Here is an 18740-nt window from a genome sequence, read left to right as displayed (position 1 = left end):
AGCTATTTTGTGCTTGTGGGTGGACCAGGACAGATTGTTGGTGATATGCACACCAAGGAATTTGAAGCTGTCAACCATTTGCACCTCGGCACCATTGATGTAGACAGGGGTGTATACGATACTTTGCTTCCTGAAGTCAATGTCCAGCTCTTTAATTTTGCTGGCATTGAGGGAGATATTGTCAGTGCACCACTCCACTAGGTTCTCTATCTCCCTCCTGTATTCTGACTCATCGTTGTTGAGTTCTGACCCACTACGGGCGTTTCGTCAGCAAACCTGTAGATGGAGTTAAGTCAGATTTTGCCACGCAGTCGTGTAAATAGGGAGTACGGTAGGAGGCTAAGTACACAGCCTTACGGGGCCCCAGTATTGAGGACTATCATGGAGGAGGTGTTGTTGTTTATCCTTGCTGATTGTGGTCTATGGGTCAGAGGATCCACTTGCAGAATGAGGAGCCACATCCTAGGTTTTCGAGCTTTAATATGAGCTTAGCTTGGATTATGGTGTTGAAAGCGGAGCTGTAGTCAAGAGATTGGAGTCTGATGTATGAGACCTTGTTGTCAAGATGCTCCAGGGATGAGTGTAGGGCCAGGGAGATGGCAGCTGCTGTGGACCGGTTGCAGCGGTATGCGAATTGCAGTGGTTCTATGCATTCTGGGAATTTTGAGTTGATGTGCCTCATCACCAACCTCTCAAAGCAGTTCATTGCGACTGCTGTCGAGGCCACTGGACGATAGTCGCTGAGGCACGTTGACTGCTTCTTCTTTGGCACCGGTATGCTGGTGGTCTTCTTGTCCCCTTTTACCCTAACTTTGAGGAATTTAGGCGGTAAAGCTGTGCAGAGAGTGGAGGAAAACCACTCTACTGGGTGGGCATGTCTATGGTGACAAAATTGACACACCCCAAAACCAGCCAACTAAGCTTACATGACCAATACTCCAACAGAAATTCGTCACCTTGTTTTCTCTCTTTCCCCCCCCCCCCCCCCCCCCCCCCTTGCTGACAGCTTAATTCTTCCCAAAGTAGTTGCTAAATGGCTGCCACCTCCGGGCAACCCTTCCATCGTGCCCTTTGGTGCGAACTTAATTTTTTTCAAGCCATGAGAAACCCAGCCCATGTCACTCACCCACACCTGTGACTTTGGGGGGTCCGATTCCCTCCATGCTAGCAAGATCTGTCTCCTGGCTACAGGGAGGCAAAGGCCAAGACATCGACCTCTCACCCCCTGGACGCCCAGGTCTACTGACACACCAAATCGCTATCTCTGCACTCGGGACCACCCTTGCGTTCAAAACCTCCACATAACGTCGACAAACCCTTGCCAGAATCCCCCAACCTTTGACAAGCCCAAAACACATGGATGTGGTTCGTAGGCCCACCCACACCTGTCCTCCAGCCCCTCAGAAAACCTGCTCATCTGAGCCACAGTCACATGAGCCCTGTGGACCACCTTAAATTGTATAAGGCTAAGCCTGGCACATGACGAGGCTGCATTAACTCTCCTCGGGGCATCCTCCCACAACCCAAGCCTCCAGCTCCCTACCCAGATCTTCCTCCCATTTCTGCTTCACCTCCCCTATCGGAACTCCCTCCCAGTCCATCAGCTCCTTATCTTCCCCTCCCCTATTCCTGCTTTTGACACCACCTTATGCTGTAGCCCCTGGGGCGGCAGGTGTGGAAAGGTCAATACCTGCCTTCATACAAAGTCCCTCACCTGCAAATACCGGAACCCGTTTCCACCGGACAGCTCACATTCTTCCTCCAACTCTTCCAAGCACGGAAACCCCCCTGTCTATAACCCCAAACCGCTTGATCCCCGCCCCCTGCCACCCCAGAAACTCCACATCCAGACTACCCGGAGCAAACCGGTGAGGACACATCGGTGCCCACACAGAAGCCCCCTCCAGCCCCATGTGCTGCCACCACTGTTCCCACACCCTCAAGGCCGCAAGCACTACCGTGCTTGTGGAGTACCTGGATGGTGAAAACAGCAGACGTGCCGTTAACAATGCCTTGCATGAGCCTGCCTCCATCTGCTCCCATACTGACCCCTCTCCCACTACTCATTTCCTGACCATTGCAATATTCGTTGCCCAGTAATAATTTATAACGTTTGTAAGGGCCAGCGTCCTCCTCACCCTGCTCCAGCAGCACCTTGTTCACCTGTGGGGTTTTACCCACCCACACAAATCCTGAAATCACCACCATCACCTTCTTAGAAAATGGCAGGGGGAGGCTCAAACACGAACAAGAACCTCGGGAGGACCTTCATCTTTACCGTCTGAACCCTCCCCGGCAATGACAATGGGGAGTGCATCCCACATCCTAAAGTGCCCTTTCACCTGCTCTACCAACCAAGCCAAATGTAACTTATGCAGCGACCCCCCCCATCTTGAACGGCATCTCCCCCAATCGGTGCTCCTGCCCCCTCGCCTGGATTAGAAAGACCGCACTCTTCCCCATGTTCAATTTATACCCTGAAAACCGGCCAAATTCCTCTAAGACCCCATAAATCTCTCTTTCCCCCCCCCCCCCCCCCCCCCAGTACCTCCCAACCGGTCCGAAATGTACACTAACAAATCATCTGCATATAGAGAGACCCTATGCTCCACCCCCCCCACACTATCTCCTGCCAAGCCTCTTGACACTCTCAGCGCCATTGGCTGTGTAACCAAGGCAAACAGCAGTGGAGAGTGGACATCCCTGCCTTGACCCCCGATGCAACCTAAAATAGTTCGAGCTCACCCGGTTCATCCACACACCTCACCACCGGTGCCTGGCACAGCAGCCGGACTCAGTCCACAAAACCCTGCCTGAACCCAGGACCTCCCACAAATAGTTCTGATCAAATCCGCATCCGTGGCGACCACCACCTCTGCATTCTATTGCTCGGGGGCATCATTATCACATTTAATAATCTCTTAATGTTGGCCGCCAGATGTCCCCCCTCCCCCTTATCACCCCTGGCACACGGTCCTCAATTCTTGAGGCCAATAGCCTGGCATCCACATTCAACAACGAGATCGGCCTATAGGACTCGCACTGCTCCGGATCTTTATCCCGTTTTTAAATCAAGCAGATCAAGGCCTGAGATAATGTCGGGGGAGGCCCCCCCCCCCCCCCCCCGGCTCGTTAAATGCCCTCAACAACAGGAGCCCCTGGACTTCCAAAAACAATTTATAAAACTCCACCGGGTATCCGTCCAGGGCCTGGCCTGACTGCATTGCCTCAAGTCCCTCCTACCTCTACCAGCCCAATGGGAGCGCCCAGTGCCTCCACTAGGTCCTCCTCCACCCTCAGCAACTGCAACCCACCCAAAAATTGCCTCATCCCCTCCAATCCTGTAAAAATTCCTGTTCACCCCACCAGGTCCAAGACCATGTTTCTCTCTTTCCCCCCCCCCCCCCCCCCCCCCCAACTCACTTTCACGATCTCCCTCGCTGTTTCCTCGATTGATGTGCCAACTTCCTGCTTGTCTTCTCCCCATATTCGTAAAGCACCCCTCTTGCCACCCTCAGCTGGCCAACCGATTACCCCGTGGATAAAAGCCCAAATTCCATCTGCAGTTTCTGCTGCTCCTTCAACAGCACCGCCTCTGACTACCTCCTGTCCACCTGCAAGAACTCCTCCACTAGCCCCTCGATCTCCACCCACTCTGCCTTCTCCATGTGTGCCTGTGTCAAGATAAGCTCCCCCCCCCCATTACCGCCTTCAATGCCTCTCACAATGTGGCCATCAAAACCTCCCATGTGTCGTTCAGCTTCACGTACCCCCCGAATGGCCGCTCCCAAACCTCCTCGTCCGACAAGAGCCCCATATCCAGCCTCCACTGTGGGCGCTGGCTATCTCCCCTGTTTACTCGCAAGTCCATCCAATGCGGCACATGATCCGACACAAAAATTGCTGAATAATAGATGGAATCTGATGGTTGGTGGAGCAGATCAAGAGACACCTTGCAAGGTGGAACACTCTGCACTTTACCTTGGGAGGGAGGGTGCAAGTGGTAAAGATGAACGTGCTGCCAAGATTCCTGTTGGTGTTTCGGTCTCACCCGATTTTGCTCTCCAAGGCCTTTTTTCAGATGGTGGATGTGCTAATCTAGGAATTTGTGGGGACCGGGAAGGTGCCGGGGTTGAAGAGGGTTTTGTTGCAAAGGCAGAGGTGGGAAGTGGGGGGGGGGGGGGGGGGGGATGAGGAGAGAGAGAGAGAGATTGGCGCTCCTGAATTTGTTGCATTATTATTGGGCAGCGAATGTGGAGAAAGCACGATGTGGGATGGACTGGGTAAGGTTAAGAGGAATTTTGTATGGGTACGAGCTCGAGTCTTGTAAGGGTGTGAGCAAGAGGGCTCTGGCCCAGTTGCCACTCGCACCGAGGAAGCGTATGGGCAGTCTGGTGGAGCCGTCTATTAAAATTTGGAAACAACCGAGGAGACACTTTAAACTGGGTCACATGTCTGTGCTGACATCATTGTGTGGAAATCATAGGTTCACACTGGGGATGGATGAATAGGATGTATAGTTGCTGGAGTGAGGAGGAGTTAGTACGGGTCAGGAGCACATTTGCTGGGCTAGAGGAGCTGCAGGAGAGGTTTGAGTTACCAAGGGGGAGTGAGTTTAGGTACCGGCAGTTGCGGGACTTTGCGAGTAAGGAGCTTTGTTCCCTCAGGTACAGTAGTATACACTTCTGGAGAAAATGCCGCTCTCAGATGAGACCATAAGACATAGGAGCAGAATTAGGCCACTTGGCCCATTGCGTCTGCTCCGCCATTCAATCATGGCTGATATTTTCTCGTCCCCATTCTCCTGCCTTCTCCCCATAACCCCTGATCCCCTTATTAATCAAGAACCTATCTGTCTCTGTCTTAAAGACACTGTTTTGGCCTCCACAGCCTTCTGCGGCAAAGAGTTCCACAGATTCACCACCCTCTGGCTGTCACCACCCTTTGGCTGAAGAAATTCCACATCTCTGTTTTAAAGGATCGTCCCTTCAGTCTGAGATGGTGTCCTCTGGTTCTCGTTTTTCTGACAATTGGAAGCATTCTCCCCATGTCCACTCTATCCAGGCCTCGCAGTATCCTTAAGTTTCAATAAGATCCCCCCTCATCCTTCTAAACTCCAACGAGTACAGACCTAGAGTCCTCAACTGTTCCTCATACAGCAAGTTCTCTGACCAGAGCCTTATACAGCCTCAGAAGTACATCCCTGCTCTTGTATTCCAGCCCTCTTGACCTGAATGCTAACATTTCATTTGCCTTCTTAACTGCTGACTGAACCTGCACGTTAACCTTAAGAGAATCATGAACAAGGACTCCCCCAAGTCCCTTTGTGCTTTTGATTTCCTAAGCATTTCCCCGTTTAGAAAATAGTCTATGCCTAAATTCCTCCTTGCAAAGTGCATAATCTCACACTTTTCTGCATTGTATTTCATTTGCCACATCATTGCCCACTCTCCTAGCTTGTCTAAATCCTTCTGCAGCCCCTTTGCTTCCTCAATACTACCTGTCCCTCTGCAGATCTTTGTATCATCTGCAACAGTGCTTTCAGTTCCTTCTTTATTCCAGATCATTAAAAGTTGTGGTCCCAGCAGACCCGAGGCACACCACTTTCACCGGCTGCCATCCTGAAAAGACCCCTTTATCCCCACTCTCTGCCTTTTGCGAGTCAGCCAATCTTCTATCCATGCCAGGATCTTACCCTTAACACCATGAGTTCTTAACTTATTTAACAGTCTCCTGTGTGGCACCTTGTCAAAGGCTTCTGGAAATCTAAATAAATCACATCCACTGGTTCTCCTTTGTCTAATTTCCTTGTTATCTCCTCAAAGAATTCTAACAGATTTGTCAGACATGACCTCCCTTTGACAAAGCCATGCTGACTCAGTCCTATTTTACCATGCACTTCCAAGTACTTTGCGATCTCATCTTTAATAACAGGCTCTTAAATCTTACCAATGACCGAAGTCAGGCTAACCGGCCTATAATTTCCCATCTTCTGCCTCCCTCCCTTCTTAAACAGCGGTGTTACATTAGGCACTTTCCAGTCCTCTGGGACCCTTCCTGCCTCGTGATTCCTGAAAGATCACCACCAATTTCCTCAGCCATCTCTTTTAGGACCCTGGGGTTTAGTCCATCCGATTCAGGTGATTTATCCACCTTCAGACCTTTCAGTTTCCCCAGAACCTTCTCCTTAGTGATGGCCACTGCACTCACCTCTGCCCCCTGATTCTCCTGGAGCTCTGGCATCCCACTGGTGTCTTCCACTGTGAAAACTGATGCAGAGTAACTATTCAGTTCGTCTGCCCTTTGTTTCCTATTATCTCCAGCCACGGTTTCCAGTGGTCCAATGTCTATTTTTGCCCCTCTTACCTGTTATACATTGAGATGAACTCTTCCTATCTTCTTTTATATTACTAGCTAACTTGCACTCGTATTTCATCTTCTCTCCCCTTATTGCTTTTTTAGTTGTCCTCTGCTCGCTTTTAAATGATTCCCAATCCTCTGGCTTCCCACTCATCCTTGCCACTTTATATGCTTTTTCTTTTGCTTTTATGCTGTCCTTGACTTCCCTCGCCAACTATGGGTGCCTTGTCCTGCCCTTGGCATGTTTCCTCCTCCTTGGGATGAATTTCTGCTGTGCCTCCCGAATCATCCCCAAAAACTCCAGCCATTGCTGTTCCACTGTCTTCCCTGCTAGTCTCCTTTTCCGATCAGCTCCTCCCTCATGTCTCTAGCTTATTTAATTGTAATACAGTTACATAGAACATAGAACAGTACAGCACAGAACAGGCCCTTCGGCCCTCAATGTTGTGCCGAGCCATGATCACCCTACTCAAACCCACGTATCCACCCTATACCCGTAACCCAACAACCTCCCCCTTAACCTTACATTTGATTCCAGCCTCTCCCTCTCAAACTGCAGGGTAAATTCTATCATATTGTGGTCACTGCTCCCTCAGAATTCCTTCACATTAAGATCCCTAATCAAGTCTGCCTTATTACACATCACCAAATCCAGAATTACCTGTTGCCTAGGAGGCTGTACCACAAGCTGCTCCGAAAACCCATCTCTTAAACATTCCAAAAAATCCTTTTCTTGGGATCCACTACCAACCTGATTTTCCCAGTCCACGTGCATATTGAAGTCGCCCATGATTATTGTGATATTGCCTTTTTTTTTTAACCTGCTTTTTCTCTCTCCCTGATTTATTGGGGATATACATGAGTGGTTGGAACAGCAGGGTAAGACATTAGGATCAAGAGGTAATGTGGCAAGTGAACTCGACCTCCTCCTGCGCAAGAATGAGCTTGACACAATTTAAAGTGGGGCACAGGGTCCACATGACTCGGATGAGTGTTTTTTTTTCTGGGGGTAGCAGATGGGTGTGGGAGGGGGTCGGTGAATCATGCTCACATGTCTGGGGGGTTTGGACAACTTTTGGAAAGTGGTGTTCGGGACTATCTGATTGTAGGGGCCGAGGTGAAGCCAGACCCTATGGTGGCGATCTTTGGGGTGCTGGAGCTGCTGGAGGGAAGGGGACCAATGTCATGGCCTTTACCTCCCTGCCCAGCGACGGATAGCGTTGAATTAGAGGTCGACTACACCACCAGAGGTCACGACATGGCTGGGTGATCTGTACTAATTTCCAGATTGGAGAAAATTTAATTTGCCTTAAGGGCATCAGAAGGGGGACTTTCATGGCTATATTTGAGGAGCTGTTTGGCAGGGAGCGAGATTAAAAAATGAAAATGTACAAACTATACTTTGATTGGATGTTAAACTCGTGTTATTTTGTTGAATATGTTTGGAATATAATATCCTTTTTAAAAAATAATATTTTCAGTAGTTAACTTTATAAATGTTTGAATTTCTAAATGTGTTTTAAAAAAATTATATTTTCCAGCTGTTCGGACAAAGATGGTATACTGCAAGATTGATCAAACACAACGCAAAGTAGTTGTAAGGTAAGGCCATCCTAAAATGTATCCATTGAATGAAATTTTTTAAATATTAAATATACTTGGTATACCTAGTCACTGCTTTAAGTGATCATGGTTTGGATAAGCTGCAAATCGTGAATCCTTGTGCTCAGTTACTTAAGGTCACATTACTTATTTTTATTCCAATGAGACAACTTGTTTGAATTGCTATCTGTATGATTTGAGGCCAAGTCTGCAGGAATGAGCTATATAAAACACAAGTCTGGTATGTTTATGAAGAAAAGTAGCAGCATCTTATTGGCTTAAAGATTGAAAGTCATTTATGCAATTACAGGAAAGATTTAACTAGAAACATTTAAAGATAAACCTTTGAAAAATGAGGAGTGCTCATCTGTTTGGAATTTGAACCGTACTCTTTCTCTGTATAATATTATACACAATCTCAAAGACCAAAGATTTAATTTCGACATCCTCTATCACTTGAATTATATTGCTTTCATAAGTCACAGCCTCTTGTTTGGTCCACATCTAAACAGACAATTACGTTGTATATTTTGCATAGGAAAATACAGCGTCCACTGCATGCACAGTGAAATCAAATGGTAATGAGGTGAATGTTGACCAGGAGACTCCTTGCTTTTTCTTGAATAAGTACCATGGGATCTTTAATGTCCACCAGAACAGTCCTCACAAAAATTGAGTACGTGCTCAGTGCAGCAGAGTTATCAGCATTGATTGCAATTGACTCCTACAGTGAGACCTTAGGCAAAGGACCATTATAGCTTGATTGAAAGTACAGTATTTTATATCAATGCAAACAAAGTGATCTTGAGCTAGGCTTTACTTTAAAACTTTTATTTAACAAGTAATCAACAATGTAAGTAGTTTACTGTTTTTCCTCTTCTCATTATAGTCACACTACACACAGAACCTTTGGGAAACAGCAGTGGCAGCAGTTGTACGATAGCCTTAACTCCTGGAAACAGAACTTGAACCAGGTGCGGAACAGCCTCCTCAGCATTTCCACCACATAAAGTCCAATAAAATGTCTGGACTTGTCATTGTCAGAATAAAAGTTTGTTTTAAAAACTCAACAGCTATTTGAGAAAATATCCTGTCTGCAATTTGTATGGCCCAACTATCTCATTAAAACAGTACGCTTTATCTGTTCTGTTTTTTTTTTATTTGTCTGGCAGCAGTCTTATCCTTAATGTTTGTGTGAAACAAATTTAATTTGCATCTGAAAATATTCAACCAAAACATGTCATTTCACTAACAAGAGAACATCTATGAAAAGATTGTCTCCCAGAATTATGCTTTTCTAGTTTGAAGGTAAACCAGCAAAGTGTACACAAACAGAATAGACATTAAATTGGTGTTACCTTGATTATACTCTCAGCTATACTATCGTCCGCTTTTCTTTTCCGTGTATGCTTGAGCCGGTCCAAACTGAGAAACCTCTCAATTTTGCTAATTTGTCCTTTAATGGTGGAATACTGAGAATCACATTCTTCCTCAAACAGTAACTCTTGAGTGTCAGGCATGGAAACCTCTGGTAGCTTAATCGCTGATGATTGGGAGCAAGTAATGGAGGCAGATTCTGCAAACTGTCCCTGATATTTCATTGAAATGGGTGAATAGGGAATCTTGAAACATTCGCTGGAGGATGAACATGGCTTTTCCTAAATGTAACAAGACATATTTTGAAATAAAACTCAATTACAAGATTCTCACAATAGGCTAATAATAGCTTGAGATCTAGCATAGTTTTACTGCCTGAAGCTTTTTTAAACAGTTGCACCAATCATCATCAGAACTTCAGTCCATAGCCAACCAGTGACTCTTAATGACACCAGACAACAAATGACACCAGTTCGGGATTGGAGTCCAACCCAAATGGTTAACATCCAAATTGGGCTGGGGCATTTTTTCAGTTTACACATCGCCAAGGAAGAGCTTCACACAAAATACAGGCACATTCCACAATTGTGCATCCATTTCAAATCCATGAATGTAAAATGTGCCTGAAATCTCCCATTGTTGATGAAGATAACATACTGATAACATAAAGACTGAAACATTTTCATTTGTAACAGTTGCAATAGTGAAGGAGGAAGAAAATGCCCAGCTCATAATTGAAAGGTTTACTACCAATTTCCAAACCATTCATAGGGTCTTTTCTTTGAGAACACTGAACTGGGACTTATCTTTTAAATAAATTTTCAATTTATAGGTGTTCACATCATGAAGGTGATTGTGGTGTTGCCTATGGTGCAGTCCATGTAGCAACATTGCTTCCACAATGGAGTAGGTAGGGAATTCCACCATTTTGACCCTGTGATGATAAAATAAGTGATGTATGTCAAGTCTGGATGGTTTGTGACTTAATGGTGTTCCCACGTTCCAAATGTTGTCTTTCTAGGTGATGGAGTTCACAGATTTCGGAGTTGGCACAGTGCATTCTATAGGTATATATGCTCACCCTGGTGCAGGTGGTGATTTGGCTGCTGAGATAAACATGTTTAAAATCCAAATTGTAGTGTGAGACAGTGTACAACTATCTATTCACTCTGTATGGTGAGAAGTCCTAATGAATTTCATTTGGTAAATTTATCAAATGGTCTCCCATGCAAGATTATATTTTGAAATGTTTTATGGTTTAAAATGTGAGCTTCTGAATTAGACAATTTTGGGGCAGCAATCTCTCTAATATTCTAAGTTCTTGACTAATCTGTTGACAACTAGGTACTCTATCCTCGTGTGTAGACAATCAAGTTATAATTCAGCTTGGATTTAAAAACAAGGACATCCTTCCAAATTAGAAGCACCAATGTAAAGAGAATAGAAAACAAGATAAATACTAATAGTTCATTTTGTGACCATCTGAGTTTATTTCAAATTTTAATTGGGTCTAAAATGTGAGAATTGGTTGAACAGAGTTCTTGAGAATGTATTTATCATATATGGTAACTAGTTCTGATTTGTTACCATAATTGGCATGTATTACAAATGGTCATAAAGTTGTTAGCTATATGCCAGTAGAACTTTGGCTGTTTGGCCAAAATATATTCCATTAGTGGATAAAACAATATTTTTTTTAAAAATGGTATTTTCTTGCTATATAGAATTTCTAATAGCAGGCCATCTTGTAAGATGAACAATGAGTGACAGGGTGCCAAAATGCAGTTGCAATAATTATCCACTAAGTACCTTTAACGTAATCATACTATTGGGTTGCTGGATGCTTTCCTACAAGGAGAGAATAGAAATCCGATGAGCCTCCCAAAGCACTTCCTGGACAGCTATAAAGCAGTAGTGATGGAAGTCAGGAGACAGATTGTATTCCACACACTCAGCTGAGTATGAATACATTATTGTATAGCAAGACTAAGAAAAGGGGTAGCAAAAGAAAATGTGGAATATAAAGTGAGAATGGAAAATGCAAACATTGGTTTTGCAGGGAAAGGAGTAAAAATGTTATGTGGATTTTTAAAATCTCAATCAAATGAAGAGTAGAACGGACAAGATTCAGATAGGAACTTAGCTAAATGTTGTTTTCATGGGTTTGAAGTAGAAACAAATTAGAAGAATGTAGTTGAATTAATAGATAGATGTACGCTGTCTCCCACATTACAATTTGGATTTTAAATATGCTTATCTCAGCGGTATATGAATGAAGCCAAATCACCACCTAAACCAGGACTAGTGTATATAATACCTATAGAATACACTGCACCAACTTCAAAATCTGTGAACCCAATCACCTAGAAAAACAACATTTGGAACGTGGGAACACTAAAAGTTTACCTTGAGTCACAAACCATCCAGGCTTTACACATCACTTATTTTATCATCGCAAGGTCAAAATGGTGGAATTCCCTACCACTGCACTGGAAGCAATGTTGCTATATGGACTGTACCATTGGCAGCACCACAATCACCTTCATGATGTGAACACCTATACCCTGAAAATGTATTTGAAAGATAGGAATTTAGTGGTTCCCAGTTAATAAAAGTTCCTATGTACTCTGCTTACGATAAGAATGGTTTAGAATGTGTTGGTAAATTAGACCCAGGGCAAAAACATAGTGGGAAATCGGTTTACATTTCTCTTGAAGATTTTGTGGGAAACCACAAAGTACTAAGTGGTGGAAAGAATAGATTTGAGGGAGAAAATTTTGCCAATGGCAGGAGGGTTGTGAACCACTGAACACATCTAAAATCATTGGCAAACATGCAGGCGGTGATGTTTTTACTCATCAAGTTGTTATAATTTGGGGTGTATTGCCTGAAAGGATGGTGGAAATAGATTAAATAGTACCTTTCAAAGGAGAATTGGATTTTTACTTAAATATTGCAGGGCTGCATTGAAAGAACAGTGTAGTCGGACTAAATGGGTTGTGCTTTTGAGAGCTGGCACAGGCATGATGGGCCAAATGGCCTCCACTGTAAGATTCTATGATTCTAAGGGTGCTAATGCTCAAATTGAGATTAGAGTTCCATCCTCAGGTTTTGTAGGAAGATCTCATATTATTTTAACCTAGGTGAGGTTGATATAGAATTTCACAGAAGTGAATTAATAAAGCATGCAGTCTCCTATGGCTTGAGTTATAAACAGACAGTAAAACATTCAGTTTTTATGAAGTGGGGGAGGCAGTTCCATAGAGGCAAAGTGGCCAATACAGATTTTAAAGGAAATAATACGAACACTCTAATGATAATGGAGAATAATAAATAAACAGTGCAGAGGCCATTGTGAATAGAAAAACTCACAGTTGACATCCAAAAAGATATAACTATAAAACACTCCCTTGACTGATTTTGTATTTCACAATTCAAGGATAAAAAAGGAGACTGAAACAGACAGAATGGGGAAGGGAATTAATGTTGAAGTGCCATAGCTAGGTATTTATTGCGTATGGAAACTAAGCGTGTGCCAAAACATAGTCTCATCTGATGAACAAGGTGAGGATTCTGAGGAAGATGGGAGGAGGCCCTTTGAGCCTGCTCCGCCATTCATTATGATCATGGCTGAGCATCCAACTCAATAGCCTAATCCCACTTTCTAAATCAGTTGGGAAAGGAGATCCTTTGTTTCTTCTGGACTCTGAAGACACCAGCCAGATTTTAAATTCCAGACTAATTTTTCAAACTGTTCAGCTCTCAAAATGATACTGTGACCAAACCAGCAAAACAAAGTCAAATTTAAATTGTGGGCATAAACTGGTCAAAACAGGGGAAGCCCTGGAAACTACAGAAGGGTACTTAAAAAGAAATTAGGAGAGCGAAGGCGGGGGGGGAAATACTTTGGAGCTTTGTATTATAAGTATATTACGGGCAAGAAGATAACCAGGAAGGACCCATAAGGGACTAAAGTGACAATTATGTGCAACTGAAAGATGTGGGTGAGGTATTAAATGAGTATTTTGCACCTGTGTTCACTATGGAGAAGAATGGTGTAGGTAGAAAACAGGGAGAGGGACTGTGATATAATTAAACAGGTTAGCATTGAGAGGGAGACGGTGTTTATGATTTTAGTGGGTTTAAAAAGTGGATAAATCCCCAGGCCTAGATGAGATGCATATTAGACTGCTGTGGGAGGGAAGGAAGGAGATTGCAGGGGCTCTGACAGTAATTTTCAAATCCTCTGGCTACCGGAGAGGTGCCACGGGACTGGAGGACAGCTGATATGGTATCAGAATTCAAGAAGCGACTAGGAAAAACCAGGTAATTACAGGCCAGTGAGTCTAACATCAATGGTAGGGAAATTATTGGAAAAAATTCTGAGGGGCAGAATTAATCTCCACTTGGAGAGGCAAGGACCAAATCAAGGATACTCAGCATGATTTTGTCAAGGGAGATCATGTCTAACAGATTTGAATTTTTGGAGGAGGTGACTAGATGTGTAGATGAGGGCAGTGCAGTCGATGTTCTCTACATGGATTTCAGTAAGATTTTAGACAAGGTCCCACATGGGAGTCTGATTAAGAAGATAAAAGCCTAGACTTCTGGTGGCGGCCATTGCTCCTTTACATAACAGACCCGAGGGGGGGAGGGAGGATGCCTGGAATTATGGAGATATTGGAAGAATTTGGTTGGTTCTCAGGCTACAAGTTAAATATGGGTTAAGAGCGAGGTGTTCGCGATCCAGACACTAGGCAGGAGAGGAGACTGAGGCAGTTATGGTTTAAAGTGGTGGGGATGAGTTTTAGGTACTTGGGGATCCAGGTGGCTAGGGACTGGGGTCAGCTCCATAAGTTAAATCTGGGCAGGGTGGTCGAGCAAATGAAAGGAGACCTCCGTAGGTGGGACATGCTCCCGCTGTCATTGACGGGGAGGGTACAGACTGTGAAGATGACGGTCCTCCCGAGGTTTCTGTTTGTTTTTCAATGTCTTCCAATTTATCCCTCGGGCTTTTTTCAGGAAGCTGAGCGCTGCAATCTCGGGTTTTGTATGGGCTGGTAAGAACCCGAGGGTGAATAAGGTAATTTTTGAACGGGGGCATGGCCCTTCCGAATTTTATTAACTATTACTGGGTCGCCAACATACCGATGGTTAGGAAGTGGGAGGGGTCAGTGTGGGAGCGACTGGAGGCGGCATCTTGCAAGGGTACAAGTTTGGAGGCTTTATTAAGGGCGCCCCTGCCGTTCTCGTTAGCTCGGTACTCCACAAGCCTGGTGGTGTTGGCAGCCCTGAGGGTGGAGACAGCACATGAGATTGGAGGGGGTGTCAGTGTGGTCACCGATCTGTGATAATCACCAGTTTGTTCTGGGGGGACTTTAGGAGGTGGCAGCAGGCAGGGATTGAGAGATTTGAGGATCACTTCATTGAGGAGGGCTTCCTGAGCCTGGAGGCATTCGAGGAGGAGTTTGAGTTGCCAGGTGGGAACGGGTTTCAGTACTTTGTCCGGACGCAGGTTCCAAACATTCCTCGCCAACCCCCTAAGGGGACTACAGGATAAGGTGATGTCAAAAATGGGGGTTGTGGAGGGGAGGGTTTCGGAGATACACAAGGAGTTGATGGAGTGGGAAGGGGTCCCTACCGGGGAGGTGAAGAGGAAGTGGGAGGAGGAGTTGGAAGTTGGACTATGGGAAAAGGCCTTGAAGAGTGTCAATTCATCCAGTTCAAGGTGGTTCATAGGGGCCTGGATGAGTAGGTTTTTTTGAGGAAGTGGAGGATAGGTGTGGGGGTAACCTGGCGAACCACGTACACATGTTCTGGGCATGTCTGAAGTTGAGGGGATTCTGGCAAGGATTTGTGGGCACCATTTTAGAGGTCCTGGAAGGGAGGGTGACTCCCAAGTCCAGAAATGGCAATATTTGGGGTAGCGGAAGATCCGGAGGCCCAAAGGGGGAGAGAAGCCGATGTTTTGGCCTTTGCCTCGTTGGTGGCCTGGAGACGGATTTTGCTGGGCTGGAGCCTCCAAAGTCAGGAGCGTGGGTGAGTGACATGGCAGGGTTTCTCAGGCTGAAAAAGATTAATTTCGTCTTAGGTTCAATTCGGGGGTTTGCTCGGAGGTGGCAGCCGTTCATCGACTTTGGCAAGAAAATCTGAACGTCAGCAGAAAGCGGGGGGAAAAAATGAGAGGCATGACAGTGTAAAATAAGAGACAGGGAATCTAATATACGGGTAGTTAGGAGCTGGGGGGGGGGGTAGTTGGTTATATTATTGTAATATTGTTGCGTGTGTCGGGCCGTAGGCTGTTTAAAATGTTAATTTGTTAAACTGAAAATTACAAATGCTTCAATAAAATGTTTTCTTAAAAAAAAGATAAAAGCCTATGGGATCCATGGCAAATTGGATCCAAAATTGGCAGAGGGTGATGGCCAAAGGGGTTTTTTTGTTGACTGGAAGTCTGTGCCCAGTGATGTACCGCAGGGATTAATGCTGGGTCCCTTGCTGTTTGTAATGTACACTAATGATCTGGATGTGAATATGCAGGCTATGATCTGTAAGTTCACAGATGACACTAAAATTGGTGGTGTAAATAGCAAGGAGGAAAGCCTCAGATTACAGGACAATATAGACGGGCTGGTCAGATGGCAGAACAGTGGCAAATGGAATTTAATGCTAAAAAGTGTAAGGTGAGGCTTTTTGGGAGAATACACGATGAACAGCAGGAAGCAATGAAGTACAGAGGACCAGAAAGAGGGATCTTTGGCGGTGCACGCTCAAAGATCCCTGAAGGCAGCAGGACAGGTTGTTAAGGTGGTTAAGAAGATAGATGGGATACTTGCTTTTATTAGCCAAGGCATAGGAGGTAATGGTGGAGCTGTATACAATGCCTATTAAGCCACAGAGTACTGCATTCAGTTCTGCCTGCCACACTATAGGAAGTATGTGACTGCACTAGAAAGGGTGCAGAGAAGATTCACCAGGATGTTACCTGGGTTGGAGTGTCTAACCTCTGAAGAGGCTGGTTAGGCTGGTGTTGTTTTCCTTAGAACAGAGGAGGCTGGGGGGGGGGGGGGGGGGGGGGGGGGGGGTACCTGGCTGAAGTATACACAATTATGTGAGATATGGATAGGGCAGATAGGACCCAACTTTTCCCCTTTAATAGAGGGGTCAATAACCAGGAGGCATGGAGTTAGAGGGAATTTGAGGAAAAACCTTTTTTACTCAGAAGATGGTGGGAATCTGGAACTCACTATCTGAAGGGGGGGATAGAGGTGGGAGCCCTCGCAACATTTAAGAAGCAATCAGATGAGCACTTGAAACGCCATATCATACAAGACTACGAACCAAGTGACGGATAATGGGATTTGAATGGATAGATGCTTGATGGCTGGTTGCTGACACAATGTGCCAAAGGGCCTCTTTCTATGCCGGAAAGCTCTATCAGAAATACTAGACTGGTATATGTTAAATAAATTGGCATGACTGAAGTACAACACTATATATAGTAGGCACATGCTGGACAGGATTTCTAAGTTTAAAAGCAAGTGGCTTCTTGGCCACTCCCTCATTAGTTACCTCAGTATCAGACAGACATAGGTCACAAACAGGTTTGTCATCTAAAGGGTGCTCACATCAACATAGCTTCAGCCTTCAGGCTCCACAAAACGTATTCCATCATTACCAAATTGCCAAAGTTTGAAGGTGGTTTCATTCAAGAGCTATTTGTCACAGACGTACTGCCACTAGTTAAAGAGGTATCTGCATTGGATCTTTCCTCCTGCTTTTACTATCCACAACAACTTAATATACTGAGCAAGGCTGTAAGACATGTTGCTGGTGGAACCAGATCGGATTGAACGGAATCTCACACAGAACCAGGGCCAGAATTTTTCATGTAAGGTTCAGGTGAATGTCTTACCCAGAAGCATGTAAAATCCCGTGAAAAGATGTTGGGGGCATATCCTGACGTCATCGCACTCTCATGCAAATAGTTAGGTCGGCAGGTGTAACCATCAAGAAGCCAATTTAAATTAACTAAAACGGCAACTGACTGGGATACAACATCTATCTTTACGATTGGTGAGCGGGCCGAATGGCAAGGTGGCCTTTATGTTTAAGCTGCAACCTTGATCCAGCAGGATTCCAGGAAGGTCGGGGCCAAAATAAAATGAATAGATGTGGCTGGGGACTGAGTTATGTGTATGATGTTGCTGCCTGGACACTTGTGAAATAGTTTTTCTGCTGATTTTTTTTTTAAACAGGTCAGCAGTTCCTTCAGACAGCTTTGCAGTGGCTGTCCCCCATGAGGGAGCACATTGGAAGCACCAGTCTGCACGCTCCCTTTTCTCACCACTGGCCCTCCCCAGCAGCTCTCAGCCTTTCAGTGTGTTTCATGCTGGATGGATGTTAATCAGCCAGCCAGTGTGAAATTGTGCTCTGGGGCCGACAGCAGCTGGCGAATGCCTGCGCCCAACGGGTGAAAAATTCAAGCCCAGCTCTTTTGTGACTCCAACCTGGTCAAAGAGTTATTAGAAGAATTAATCTGCTGGTTCTTGAACTCTTTTTCAGTCGTATGTACTGTTCTATGTTCTATATCACCTATATCCTAAAATTGAACTTTCTTGGTCTTGCTCATAATGCAAAGCATGCACTGTTTTATAATGGCAGATTAAAATACGACATGCAATTATTCCACTAATAAGATGGGAGCTAGATGTAAAATGGCCCAGTCCTTTAATGTGGAGATGCCGGCGTTAGTCTGGGGTGGGCACAGTAAAAGGTCTTACAACACCAGGTTAAAGTCCCCACAGGTTTATTTGGTGACTCACCTGATGAAGGAGCTAAGCTCCTAAAGCTAGTGATTCCAAATAAACCTGTTGGACTTTAACCTGATGTTGTAAGACCTCTGACTGTGCCCATTCTTTTAAGATCACAATGTTTAGCTTAGAGTGAATTACGTGTCCCGAGATCAGTAGAAGCTAATAGTTTCCCTGTAGATTTGCAGCTGCTTGTGAATATCCAGTTAACAATATCCTGGAATATCCTGGTTAACAAACCAGTTGGAAATCGGTGGCATTTTTAAAAATACATTTGACACTTTGAAATGTAAAGGATGAATATTCCAAGCAATACTTTTTCGATATATAAAACATCTTGATTTGTTAAGGTATTTTCCAAACTATATTCTCTTGCTATGGCACTTTGAGAGGTAGTCTTGGATTTTAAAACATTTTTTAAAAGTTATATTTTCCGTGGCATTTGATGCTTTGTACAGGATAGACTGCATATCACTTTCCCCCCTTTCTTCCAGCCATACCAGAATTGGCCTTGTTAATGTATACAGTATCCCTAATTTATCTCTATTCTATTCCTTTCTATATCATTTTCAAAAAAATATGGTGCTA

The 18740-nt window shown here is 44.7% G+C and overlaps 2 protein-coding genes across 11 annotated transcripts in view; one reads left to right on the top strand and one right to left on the bottom strand.

Moving 5' to 3' along the window:
• eif3m (eukaryotic translation initiation factor 3, subunit M) overlaps positions 1–9102 on the top strand; it is a 62520-nt gene extending 53418 nt beyond the window's left edge. The window contains exons 10-11 of the mRNA XM_038807844.1: positions 7902–7962; positions 8852–9102. Of these exons, the coding sequence (XP_038663772.1) occupies positions 7902–7962; positions 8852–8972 (182 nt within the window). The 3' untranslated portion in view covers positions 8973–9102. The remainder of the gene's footprint in view (positions 1–7901; positions 7963–8851) is intronic.
• The window catches only part of LOC119971764 (coiled-coil domain-containing protein 73-like), a 335430-nt gene continuing 325467 nt past the window's right edge, over positions 8778–18740 (bottom strand). For all 10 annotated transcript variants that reach the window (XM_038807840.1, XM_038807834.1, XM_038807833.1 and 7 more), the window contains one exon: positions 8778–9620. In XM_038807840.1, coding sequence (XP_038663768.1) covers positions 9306–9620 — 315 coding nt within the window. In that variant the 3' untranslated portion in view covers positions 8778–9305. The remainder of the gene's footprint in view (positions 9621–18740) is intronic.

The sequence above is a fragment of the Scyliorhinus canicula genome, chromosome 9 (genome assembly GCF_902713615.1).
Source record: "Scyliorhinus canicula chromosome 9, sScyCan1.1, whole genome shotgun sequence".
In the NCBI taxonomy this organism is placed as follows: domain Eukaryota; kingdom Metazoa; phylum Chordata; class Chondrichthyes; order Carcharhiniformes; family Scyliorhinidae; genus Scyliorhinus; species Scyliorhinus canicula.
Note: the sequence above shows the minus strand (reverse complement) of the source record. Positions and strands in the feature narration are given on the sequence as shown.